This window comes from Nanorana parkeri, unplaced genomic scaffold (assembly GCF_000935625.1).
Source record: "Nanorana parkeri isolate BGI_ZX_2015 unplaced genomic scaffold, ASM93562v1 scaffold1365, whole genome shotgun sequence".
NCBI classification, from domain to species: Eukaryota; Metazoa; Chordata; class Amphibia; order Anura; family Dicroglossidae; genus Nanorana; species Nanorana parkeri.
In genome coordinates, this window is record NW_017307633.1 from 408,392 (window position 1) to 421,841 (window position 13,450).

At 42.9% G+C, this 13,450-nt stretch overlaps 2 protein-coding genes across 2 annotated transcripts in view; one reads left to right on the plus strand and one right to left on the minus strand.

The window, feature by feature from the left end:
* The window catches only part of LOC108797913 (heme-binding protein 1-like), a 35,678-nt gene extending 26,877 nt beyond the window's left edge, over positions 1 to 8,801 (plus strand). Inside the window, exon 5 of the mRNA XM_018569613.1 lies at positions 8,543 to 8,801. Within this exon, the coding sequence (XP_018425115.1) occupies positions 8,543 to 8,714 (172 nt within the window). The 3' untranslated portion in view covers positions 8,715 to 8,801. The remainder of the gene's footprint in view (positions 1 to 8,542) is intronic.
* Positions 1 to 13,450, minus strand: part of FANCM (Fanconi anemia complementation group M) — a 123,432-nt gene that overhangs the window by 95,496 nt on the left and 14,486 nt on the right. The window lies entirely within an intron of this gene.

Consider the following 13,450-nt stretch of genomic DNA (forward strand, 5'->3'; position numbering starts at 1 on the left):
GGGGGGGGGAGGGGTTAGGCTACATATAGTTTCTACCTTTTCTTCTCTCAGTTCCGCCAACACTTTGTAACTTCATTAGGTGTTCTGCTATACAAACCTTTTCATTTCTGCCAGTATCTAAGGGAAGCGATGAAGCCTCAAAATAGTCTACCTAGCGCTCTTGGTCTTGCTGGAAGTCAGTAATCAAAGATCAGTAAATCATCAGGCATGTCATTGGTTTAGATTAAAAGCAAAAACTTTCCTTTATAGTTTTGGATAAAGAAATGGCTTAAAACCTGTCAAGTATTTTTGCTGCCTAGATCTCAGAGATTTCCCTTAACTTGCTAACAAAACAGGAAGGAAGCCAATTTCTCTAAAGCGAGGGAAATCCCCTCTAAGGCTGGCCATACACCTGTCAATTTCTTTTGTTCAACCCGCAAGCTGAACAGAAGAAATTGGCACGATTCCACCATCAACAAAAACAGCGTGTCTATTGAAGAATCGCCGTTGTTTGCATTGTATTCTGACAGGTGCCGCCAGAATACCCGATCAGTGCGGGCAGCTCATTGGCTGCCGGCTCTGATCAATCGAACATTTTCCAGCTGTCTCCTTCGATCAGCTGATCGAGGAATGCCGGTTGAAAGAGAGCCGACCAGCCCCACTTAAATGGCCAAATTTTATGAGATGGACAAAATTCGGCCAGTGTATGGGCACCCATTGAAAGATTTCACCTATATTCCTCTTCTGGAGACAACTCAAAGCTTTGGATTTTCCATCACTCACTCCTAGTCCTGGTGACAACAGATACTATGACAAAGAAGGTGGGTATATCTACAAGGCGAAAAACAGGCAAAAACTTGACCCTTCCACACTTCTAAAACTAACAAAAAAAAAAAAAGTTTTGGCTTTGGATACACCAACTCCCGTAAAACCTCCTCAAACCATAGAAAATAAAATCTATTCTTTGAATGTACAGACCAGAAGAATGAATTAAATATAAAGAGACTCAGTCATCAACTTTAAAAAATGCAAGTAAATGCAAGTAAAAGCACAGAAAAGTCAAGTATTTTAAAAGAACAAGTGCACTTTCTTTTGTACACATTTCCCTGCCCGGGAGCCCACACACTTCTCAGTAGATATTGGATGCACCAATATATCAGACCGCCAAAACATATAGGACAATAATGGCACTTTTGGTAAAGTGTCGAAAGTGCCATATAGCGGTGCATCCTATTCTCTCCTCCCCGCTGGGCGCTGCTCTGTGTCCCAGGGGGGAGGAGAGAAACTGTCACAGGCGGCCGAGCGCTGCGGGAGGAGAGTGTCACAGCCGGCGTCTCTCCTCCCACACCGCTCAACCTCCTGTGACAGCGTGTCAGGAAGGAGAGCGTTACAAGCAGTCAGTGATCGCTGAGTGTTAGTAAATAATTGAGGACAGAGTATGTTTACTATATCCTCAATTATGAATGGGAAGTGATCTACATCACCTCCTGTTCATTCATGATTGTGGTTATAGTAAAAATACTCTGTCCTCAAGTTATAAATGAACAGGAACACGCAGAGGATTCCTGTTTATTTAGAACAGGGGCTGCAGAAAAAGAAATTGAGGACTCTGTCCTCAAATCTCTTTTTCTATTTTAAAAGGGGAAATATCAGGGGTCTTTTATTTAATAAAAAATAAAATGGAAAAAAAAAATGGAAAAAGTTAAAAAAAACATTTTCGGTTTTGGTCTGACATTTTTAAACATTTTGGTTGACATTTTCATTTCGGTGCATCTCTAGTTCCCTGCCCAGGGGCCACTTTTTTGCACGTATTTCCCTGCCCGGGGGCTACAACTGCTGCATACAGCCATCCATAAAATGCAATTACGGGATGTGGCTGTACGTGGGCACACGCTGATACTTGTGTAAACACGTGCATGGACATAAAGCTCCATGTGCAGACAGTTATTATGACAAACTGATGATTTCTGCAAGAGGCCTTTAGAATTTAATCTTACAGAAGAAAAAAAAAAAAAAAAAAAGGGGCCTAAACAATGTAAAAAAAAAAAAAAAAAAAAAAAAAAAGGAGCCTAACAATGCTTATACTTTTCTTAACAAAAGAAATGTAATCTCTGTCAAAAATCGGTGCCGGGAAACTGACTCGACCATTTAGGGCAGCTTAGTCCTAATGACACATTTTAAATGAAAAATACCCCCAAATAGCTTTAAAAAGCATTTAGCCAGGAGGTGGCTTAACCACATGAAGAGAAAGACCTTGACACGATTAGAACATTGCCTTTCAGAAACCACTCCCTTTGCTCTTCAACAGCCTCACTTTCATATTACAAGCAATTATTGCCTTTCAATAAGGCGAGGGTCTAAGTGACCCGACAGGATGGGTCCTTATTCAGGTCTTGTGCAGAAGAACAAAAAACACTCCTGGCTACCATAATAAAAAGCAAAAAAAAAAAAAAGCACATGGCGAGAACAGCTTGGCCTGACCAGCCCACCTACCCAACCCATAGAGTGTAAATCAGTCAAATTGCGTTGAGGACATCGCTGTGACACGACAACTCTGGAGGACCTTCATCTGTGCAGTTTACCAGTCTCTTGTCTGAAATAATAGGTTATGCTGAAAGTGTCTCTCCCCTCCCAAATCCAATCAAAATGTGCTACAGCTGTAAAATATCTGTTAACTATACTTGGAAAACTAATTTAACAGACTTTATACTACTAGAGAAACAGCAATCTCAATTGACCCAGTTCAAATGAAACAACTCGGTCTCATCCGAATTTGCCCTCCGAGTCTTCAGCACAATTTGAGCTATGTACACATGGACAGGCAGTGGGGTAAAGCTGCCCATTCACGTGGCAACTACCACTTTCGATGGACCTCAAATTAAACATGGGATTGAAAGTGGTTGCCTGAAAAACAAGCAGGTCATCTACTAGCTGAATTCGAGCGCTCCAACTGGGCTTCAATAAAAAGCTGATTGGAAAAAAAAAAAAAAAAAAAGTTAGTCAAAAGCGGATTTTTCTGCCAGGTTTAAGCAAGGTAATTTCTATCCGGTCTCCTTGTGGTCGATTGAGGCGACTCTTTCACATTCCATCGCTCAAATGTTCATTCCAGCTCAATTAAAAGGCGTGTGATATTGCCAGAAAGTTGCCAATTTATGGCCATCTTAAAGCAGTTCTCCAGGATTTTCAAAAGTTAACCCTTTCACTGGGGCTACCCCCACACTGCAAGGGTTCAGTGTAGAACCAAGCTTTTTTTTTTTCTTTTATCCTAGACCAAAGCGAGCACTTAACCCTTGCAGTGCAGGGGGGTGTAGCCCCAATGCAAGGGCTATTTTTTTTTTTTAAATACCTGGATTTCTTCATTAAAGGTGTAGCTACACAGGCAAATTTAATCCCTTGCTGCTTAGGGATTTAACCATTTCTTAGCAGTTGTCTCATTGGGCCTCTATGTTGTGAGCGAGTGAAATGAGAGAGAGGAGAGAAGCCCAGGTGGGCCGTGTATAGACTTTTAAAAGGAAGAACTCCAAGATTTTGTTTATTATTAACTAGGGATGTACCGGTGCCGATACTAGTAATCCCAGGGTGCCAGATTCAGCTGGACTACACACAAATGGTAAAGGAATTTGTTCTTACATGCTGAGTATCTTTTAGAGACTGCAGGCAGAAACAGCAGACTATCAGCTGACTGCCTTGTGCAGACCGTGGAATTTGGGATAAACATTTTGTTCATCTCTGGGCTGGAAAAACTCTTGCAGGAGATCTGAATCTTTCACTAAATCACAGATCCTTCTGAAGTCTCCTCCTGTTATAGGGAGACCATGTTCTGTCCCGGTCTACTACATGGGGCAGTCTTGTTTACCATTGCACTCACCTATGTAGCACTGGTACAAAGTTCCCAAAATATAAAATGTCCCTGGCAGTTGTCTCCTTGCTTGAGCTGCCAAGAATTATTTAATTTGATTAAAAAAAGTACCACTATAGTGTATAGCCATACACAATTGATGTGGTTGATATCCTATATGTCTACATGTAAATAAATACCACCTCTGTAAGGACAGTGAGGTGGAAAAAGAAGTTACACATCAACCTAATATAGTTAGTCAATTAGCTCAAAATTTGCATTTAAAGGGCGTTTCCAGATAGTTCTCCCAAGTGTAACGGGAGGACACAAACCAGCGCCCTACCGTCACTCTAAGCTCAGTATACCGCGAGCTGCAGCTCGCGGTATACAGAGACGCCGGAACGGATCCCGACAATTATGTCTGGATCCCCCCAGCTGCGTGAGTGACAGCTGGCTCTGCCTATCTAGAGGCAGAGCCAGCCCCACCAGCCCCCTCAATCATCCGTTCCGCCAGTCAGCGCTGGAGGATCGGACAGGGGAGGGGGAATCCAGTCCCTCCCATCACGGCTCTCTGCTGGCACAGGATCGAGAAGTGAGCGAGCGCCAGTATGTGTTCACACACTTCCCGATCTACTGAGACAACCTGTGACAGTTTAATTGTCACAGGTCGGCTAAGATTATGAGGCTGAGTGAAAATCACTCACCTCATAATTCTCCTTTGAGAGTATGAACACAGCAACACCGTGATAAGAAACTCGAATAAAATTGGCAACGCTGTCAACACATCACTCAATTAAAAACACCATATCCAAACCCCCCCCCCTCCTTTTTTTTGTATTATAAACCGCTGAGGGGTATCGCTATGAATAATTTAAAGTCCACCTTAGGATACATGTCCATTCCCCTCTAGACCAAGGAGCATGTTCCAATTATACATTAACCCAATGCCGGTTAATAATAGGGGGATTGAGACCGATACAATTGACTCTGATATGTTCTCCCTGTAAATGACACAAAGGCACCGCTTCAATGGACTTTTCACTCCGATAGCACAATGGAAACTGATGCACTTTAGACTTTAAGAAACATAATTTCATTCCATGGAAACATCAGATGAGGCTAACCTTGAAGGGAAGCAAAAAAGTGTGGCTGATTTTTGCAGATCAGCATGTTACTGTAGCCGAGTCTTCCATATAATGAGGGGCACACATTGCATCGAATCAAACAAACGGAGGATCAAAGGTGATCTTACTATTTTCCTTCGTGATCAAGAAGGAAGTTCCGCATTTAGCAGCTCACTCCATAATTAGGCACCCATCGGCGATGCACTGCCAGGAGGCAGGGACTCCTTCCCGTTCACAAGCCGTGACAATGTCAGGGAGTACGCTTAGGGATGATCGCCTCTCACAATAGCAGTCTCACTGGATAAACAAGAGAGTTCACATATCAGATCTCCCAGCCCAGGAATAGATGCAGTGGCAGTCCCTGGTGTCCAAAAGGTAATTGTAGCACTCTAAAATCAGCATAAGCAGTCTAAAGCCATGTGGGTCATGGTGTCGGGTTGCTCCAAACACCCGTTTACGCATTTCACCTCCTTCGGGGCTTCATCAGAACGTAGAGAGGAGAGGGGGCCAATGATAATTTTGAAGTGGTCTCTAAGGTGACAGTTCACCTCGTATAGCAATATGGCAAACTCTTGCTTGGGACTTAATTCAAACAGACATTAAAATCAATTCACAAGAACATTTGCAGATTAAACTCCATATTCAAACCTCGTGGGGACAATATTGTCAGCCTATATATCCATGTTTTTCTTTTGTTCCAGAATTTTTTTTACATCCCCCCATGCGTGGGGGTAAATCCAGGACAAAAATTCCCTTCACCTTCAAACCTTTTATCTGACTATTGCGACACTGTGCGAAATGCTGTGCAATTGGACTATCCTTTTCTTTACATTTAATGTCTCGCAAGTGTTCACCAATTCTTATTCTTAATTGTCGCTTCATTTTTCCCACGTAAAAATTTTTACATGGGCACTCTAGCTGGTAAACCACCCTCATGGCACAGTTAATGAAGTGATTTTAAACCCCTTTCCACCCCCTGAATCACCCCAAAAAAAGTGTTTTTACACATGGGGACAGATTTGGCATCGTCCACAAGGAAACATGCCTTTTACTCTCCTAAAATCTGACAGCCAGGTATTTAAAGGGCTGGGAGTGTACTCAGAATGGGCCAAATGGTCTTTTAAATTTCTTGCTCGTCGTGCCACCATTTGGTGATAATCTCCCACAATTTTAGATAGGTCTGGGCACAGCTGGAAGATATGCCAGTGTTTTTTTAGAACACTTTTGAGCTCATGCCATTTTGATCCATACTGTGCAACCAGCCGAACAGGATTATTTTATTTCTGATCCTCCTTTTTACCTTCGTTGGATACAATGGATTCCCTAGTTTTTTTGTTACCAGTCAATACTGAGTCTAAGTATTGTATGTGAGTAGCCCCTCCTCCTGAACCTGTGAAAGAGGTCAGCTGACTCCTCCCTGTAGTCACACTCCATTGAACAGTTCCGTTTAATCCTTTGGAACTGTCCCACAGGGATACCGCTCATCAGAGAGCTCGGGTGGTGGCTCGTCGCACGTAACAGTGTGTTTGCTTCCGTTCGTTTGCGGAATGTCTTTGTTTGGAACTTCCCCTCATAGGAGCCAATTCGAAGATCCCCCCCAAAAAAAGGAGATTGACTTCCTGTATTTCATATGTCAACTTGATATTTTTTGTGTTCATATTAAGGTCGCCCATAAATTGGGAAAATTCCTCCCTAGACCACCAAAATATCATCGATGTACCGGAGCCATAACTGCACATGGCTCAGGTAAAGATGGTGCAAATAGACGACCTGGGCCTCACAGAGTTCCAGATAGAGGCAGGCATAGGCCGGTGCCCATGGTGCCCCCATCGAGGTCCCCTTGATTTGCTTATAGAACACAACTGCAAACTGAAAGTAGTTATTTTGGAGAGCGAACTCTAGTAATTCCGATAGGAATTCATTTTGTGGGCTTGCCCCGTGTCATTTACAAGGAGAACATATCAGAGTCAATTGTATCGGTCTCAATCCCCCTATTATTACCCGGCATTGGGTTAATTTATAATTGGAACATGTTCCTTGGTCTAGAGGGGAGTGGACATTTATCCTAAGGAGGACTCCGCAATTATTCATAGCGATACCCATCAGCGGTTTATAATAATAAAAAAAAAATTAAAAAAAAAGCTTCAGGCAAGCACAAAGTACACAAATGAATGCATCTCTATATTAATTTACATACTGCATCATTAAATGTATTGGATGCAAGCAGTGTTAAGTGCAAGAATCAGGACGTTGAAACTAGGGATGCATAGATACAGATACTAGTATCGGTGCCGATACAGAGTATTTGGGCGAGTACTCGCCCAAATGCTCCGATACCTTCCCCGATAGGTGCCGCAGGGGAACACGGAGACGCCTTCCCGGGCAATCAGGAAGCCGGGTGGCAGGTAATGACTCGTCGCCTGGCTTCCCGATTGGCCGGGGAGTCGGCTTCCTGGGCAATCAACATCAAGCTGGCTTCCCAACCAATCAGAAAGCCGGGGGGCGAGTAATGACCTGCCTCCCAGCTTCCCGATTGGCTGGGAAGCCTGCTTCCTGGCTGCACAGCATCGAGCCGGCTTCCTGGCCAATCAGGAAGTTGGATGGCGTGTCATTAACCGCTGCTTGGCTTCCTGATTGCCTGGGAAGCCGGCTCCATGGTAGCAGAAGCAACGGTATCGGTACTCGGTATTGGTGAGTACCGAAAGCAAAATATTGGTAATCTTACTCGATACCGAAAAACAGGTAGCGGTGCATCACTAGTAGAAACTGCCTCTAGCATTCTCCGTACAACAGAACCTGTGCCAAAGTGCTAGTTTGCCAACAGAAAGCATGCTGATCAAAGAGGGTCACACAGATGAGCTCACCGATCTATTGGTTCTCTTTACAAGCTGGGGGGGAACAAGACCTGCAAGTGCTACTTAAAGTGGACCTTTACACTCAAAAATCAAATTCTACCAATGCATCCTTCTATCTATGATGATTAATAATAACAGACACGTCAGGTGTAAAATGCTGTGATTTTGTAATACTTAAACTTGCAGAGCATTCCCTTCCTGCTTTGATAGTGCAAAATAACTTCAGTTTGCAAACACAATGCACACTGGGATTGCCTCGTCAGAGCATTGCTGGGAAATCTCATCTGTAATCTCAGGGAAATACATTTTCCTCCCCTGAGATGTGCGTGGTCACATATCCTAAGGCGCAAGTCTAGTCACATGTGCCAGAAATTCAGGAAGTGAAAGGCCACTGTCAGAAGACTGGGGAAGAAAAGAGAATAAGGTATGCAAAGAATACAAAGCCGGCAATTATCTAGAAGTATCTGTGTGTAGATTGTCATTACTAAACATTTCTAAAGGTGTGTTGTCATTTTAAAGATATGGGTAAAGGTCCGCTTTAAGCACAACTTTACATTCCATTGCTCTCCCTGTTAGGCCACAGCCTTCACTACACTTGGAGCATAGCCCAAAAGTTCATACAGCAGTCCCGTTCAGAAACACAACATATATCATTCCGTCAGACAATCCTGAAGCCAAAACTACCGAAATGTGTGTTTTCAGATCACTAAATGCAGCAAAAATAACATTCAAACTTCTCTTTACAGGGAATTTCCCGGAGTCACCAATGAGGAGTCTATTATGCGAGAAATATCCCAGCTGGCAGAGCATCTAGACTCCCCTGATCTGTGTTTGCAGGACACATTTATAGTGGCAGGATACACAAACCCCGCCGCCGCCAACAGGAGAAATGAGATCTGGTTCTTAGAGAGAGCGTGAGCCCTGCTAAGTTGTTGTACACCTCAGACTCCAGTGGTACCCCCATGGTGAAAAAAAAAGAGTTCAGTGGAGGAGGAACAAGACTCGGGACCCCAATCAAATCACACGGACTAGCACTGAATGTATGTGAAGACATCACAAAAATAAGAACCAATAGCGCCAGAGATGACCACTTGTACCTTTTACAAGTGATAAAACCAAGGTAGAAGGTTGTTTCATCATGCCAATGCTTCCTCATCTCCCAGCTCCCTTTTTACTTGCTCCACCTGCTCTCTTCAAGCTTCAGACCAGATAAAGTGATCTCCCACCTTCTATTTTCCAACTGAATCTCTTCAAACCCCCTGCAAAAGCCTCCCTACAAGTCACCTCTGCTGTTGGGGAGGTGGTTGGGCATCACCTTCCCATCCCCTTCACTGGCAGAAGCTGCTACACTGGGATTGGTCCATAGTCCAATGAAGGTACACTGAACCCAATTACTAATTTCAGAACATGTTGAAGGATTTCTAAATGGCACTGGCAAATCACTTATTTTACGTCCTAAAATGACTCTGTACATACCCATTTCATCCCTCTACATTTAGATAGGGACCTGAACCAGTGGACCCAAAAAAAAAAAAAAATTAAAAAAAAAAAAAAAAAAAAAACATTTTAACCGTAGCCTTAGGGAAATGAAAAATTATGACTGAATAGTCCACCCTCAAAACCTTTAGACAGATCACCAAGGCAACAAACAGAATCTCTATATATCTCAATGGGATAATTGAAATGTAAAAATCCAGTAGTCTTTAAGTAAACCCTACATAAACCTTTGCAATTAAAACTATGCACATAAAAAAACATATAGGCAGAAATTAATTTTAGTCAAAACCACGTGTCAAAAATGTTTCATAGGGTTAGGCATATAGAAAGCAGAGGTTTTATGCAGATCTTGACACTTCCTGTAAAAGTCAGGTTTGCCCTTGACCCTCCTGCCATCCTATTGGCCTATTAATGTAAAGAGGAGCTTCAATGAGCCTAAGTGAAATCAGCTTGACTTTTGACGGAGATATAGGATGCTGAAGTTGCATGCAAATCTCAATCACTGACAAGTCATTTTTTACTGATGGCAAGCTCTGCATTTCTCCCATATTATATGCACCAGTTAAATTTCCCAGGTTTGATACAGGTTTACTTTAGTAGAACAAGATTGCCATCCACTTATCTGTTCACATTTGTAGAGACTCCCCTGGCATGTCTTTTTCTATATGGCCAAAAGTATGTGGGATCGCTCCAAATTATTAAGCAGAGATGCAAAATATCAGGTCTATAAAGACATGGTTTGAGGAGTTTGGTGTGGCAGACCTTAAGTGGCCTGCACAGAACCCCGACCTCTACCCTACTGAACAAACATTTGGGATAAATTGGAAAGCAAATTGCGATCCAGGTCTTCTCATCCAACATCATTACCTGACCTCACAAATGCTCTTCTAGGCACAAATTCCGCAGACACACTCCAAAAAATGTTGTGGAAAGTCTTAGAAGAGTATAAGCAGCAGGAAGGAGAGCAATCCATAATTAATGTGCAAGATTTTAGAATGGAATCCCCAACAAACTCATATACCGTGTGCTGCTCCGGTGACCACAAACAGGTGGTTATATATTGTATAATATGAACTTTTATAAAGTTCTGCTGAAAAGGTTTCTAATTTTAACAAAGAAAGGGGTCCACTTGTGAAGAAACCACTATCTGTTGACATCACAGCACATATAGAGTGGTTTCCCACTTTCTTTAAGAATACAGACAGATTATTCCCCAAGGGCAAAAGGTGCTTTTTGTCGGCAGCAGACACCCAAAATAGAAACTGTAGGATTAAACCAAAGCTTTGTCTTTGCAGAAGGGTTAAAAGAAGCTTAACCCAATATAAGCAGACTTGGCTTTGAAAAGTCAAAAGCATAAAACAATTTAATTCACGTTGGAGAGTCCTAAATAGAGGAGTTTAGGCGGTAGTGGCTCTGGAACTGAGGGACATCGGAATTTTTTAATGAGGTGGTCAATGTGGCTGCTCCTAGACCTGCCCTGTACCTGTTGAAAGACCTTGGGTAAAACATGAAATTAGAGGGAAGAGGTCTTAAAGCAAATGACCATACAACAACCTTTCACATGACCTTATTATTCAGTGTGGGAAGATAGAACTAGGTGTTGTCCATAGAAAGCAGATTCTCCCCTCCTAGAGAAAGTCACAAAACCAAGGCACAAGGGTAAAACTCTAGGCTGTAGAGTTAAATGTAAGGATATAAGGGTTGTAATCCTCTTACTGATAAGATGATCTCAATCCCAGAATAAAAGACAGCACACTAACATTACCCTACCGGAAATAAATGTATGGCTAAATAACCTGACGTGAAAAAAACAATTACACATAAATGCATCTCGTCCATTTTTCCTGAACTTTCAAGAACGCCAAAGAGCATGTCATTGTCAAACTCCAGTGCTTGTGTTCACCCCAATGCACTGTACTGAAGGCCTGTTGGCTCTTTTATTTTTGGTGTGTTGATATGTAAAATAGTTAAATGAATTGGGTCCTTCTCTAAGAATTTTGCAACTGGTGTGATTGCAGCCTTATAGATCAGAGAATAGACTATAAATGGTGGTTTACTTAAGCTGAAGGCTTATTAAAAAGACTGAACCCGGGCAATAATTATTAGCTAGTAGCTTTATCACGGACTTCCTCCTACATAGTGTTGTGGTGATCTAAATACTGCTAGCGACCAAAGTCTAAGCTACCAGCAGCACACTTGTTCTCATGCCACTGACAAATTTGCTCTTATTGGCAATTTCCTCTTTCATGACAACAGACATGTAGCAAACCAAGTAACCGCCAACAAATGGTTAAGTCGCTCTGTAGCAGGAGATTAATATCTGTAGCTGCCCACGGATTTAAGAGGACAGTCATCTGTGCAGGCAACCAGCAGCAGTGATAACTCATTGCCAGCAGAGGTTGTTATAGCTAAGCTGGGTATTCAGTTAGAACTTCGTTCAAAAGGGTTGTTTTTTGAACAATTCATTCAATTCTCTAATAGTCAAATTGATTATCGTTTTCAACTACAGTGATGACAAAGAAAAAAGAAAAGAAAATTGGAGCAGAATGGAAATTTCTTCCTGAACTAATTAAATTCTAACAGTGAATGTAATTTTGTTTTGGAAACTCCAATTACTCCAAAACTGAATATTGAAATCCAAGTTTGCAATGTCTGATTCCATTATTGAATGTTCTGATGAGATTTTTCGTATGAATATAATATATACAGAATCCTAACCGTGTATACACAGCTTTAGAGATATGACCCTCTAAGACAGTGGTTCTCAACCTGTGTAACTTCGGGACCCACATTTGTCCTTGGTCATTAAGTCGTGACCCAAGTCGCACGGCAATGGAACGCATGGCATTGCGGTACTACACGTTCTGGTGCAGGCGATCGAACTGTGGGTGGGAGATGCATTTGGGGTACCATTAAAATGAACGGCAGCGCAACGCACCTCCCGCCCCAGAACGCACAGTGGATGAGTTTGCATGGTGCAGTGCAATAATCGCCCGAGACTGTGCAATACTCAAAAACACTGATGGACACAATCTCACACACTCAGACATTCAGACATTCTCACACACATATACAAACTCCCAAATCTTTTTTTTTAAGCTGCACATACTCTTCCTAATTTTCGAGAACTGGAGTGGATCCTCAGCCTGGGGTCCAGTGTGGACTGCTGTGCTGTGACGGAGCTCCATCTATATGTGCATTGCTTGTACTGCTCCTGTAGAGGTGCCAGGAGCCAGAATGTGATGTCACTCCGATCCAGGCACCTCTACAGGGCATGAGAGGGAACTGTAAGCAATGCACCTATGGATTGAGTTGCCTCACGGCCATAGCTGCAGCCCACCCTACCTCAAGCTGACACTCGGCACCAGACAGCATGTTTTGAACGCTGCCTGGTGCGAGAACTGACTGTGTTGCTGTGAGACTGAGAAAGCCTCTTACCTGGAAAAGTGGAAGGCACGCATCCACCCACTGAACATGGAGTCGCAACCCACCTTTGGGTCACGACCTACCAGTTGAGAACCAAGACTCTAAGACTAAAAGATGGAAGCTAAGATGATGAACACTAGACCGTTCAATTCTTGAACTGTCGCCAAGGACCAATTCATGACAATAGTACTAGCCACCCTCCCCTTGCTCATGATTTCTTCTCATTAAAACACAGGCAACACAAGCTATGTCCCCCAGCATGCACAGTTTTGGCGCAGAGCTTATGTATTAGGGATGCACTGATACCGGTATTTCTGTATCGAGTAAGAGTATCGATATTCTTTTTTTTCTGTACTCGCCGATACCGAAAGGCCCATTCAGGAAGCCAGGCGCCGTGTAATGACTCGCCATCCGGCTTCCTGATTAGCAGGGAAGCCGTCCCCATGCTTCTCTTCACCAAGCGACGAGAAAGCATGGAGCCGGCTTTCTGGCCAATCAGAAAACCGGGTGCTGTGTAATGACGCAGCGCCCGGCTTCCTGATAATAGGAATGTTTTAGCGCTTTGAAACAAATATGAAAAAAAGTGTCCACATACACTTTACCACTGTAGTTTAGGGTGCACAGCACAAAATAAAAGTGTTTCACTCACAGCCTACTCCCATCACCCTCAACAGACAAAAAAAAAAAAAAACAGGAGTTAACAGCAACAACATTTACACTGAAGAGGGGTA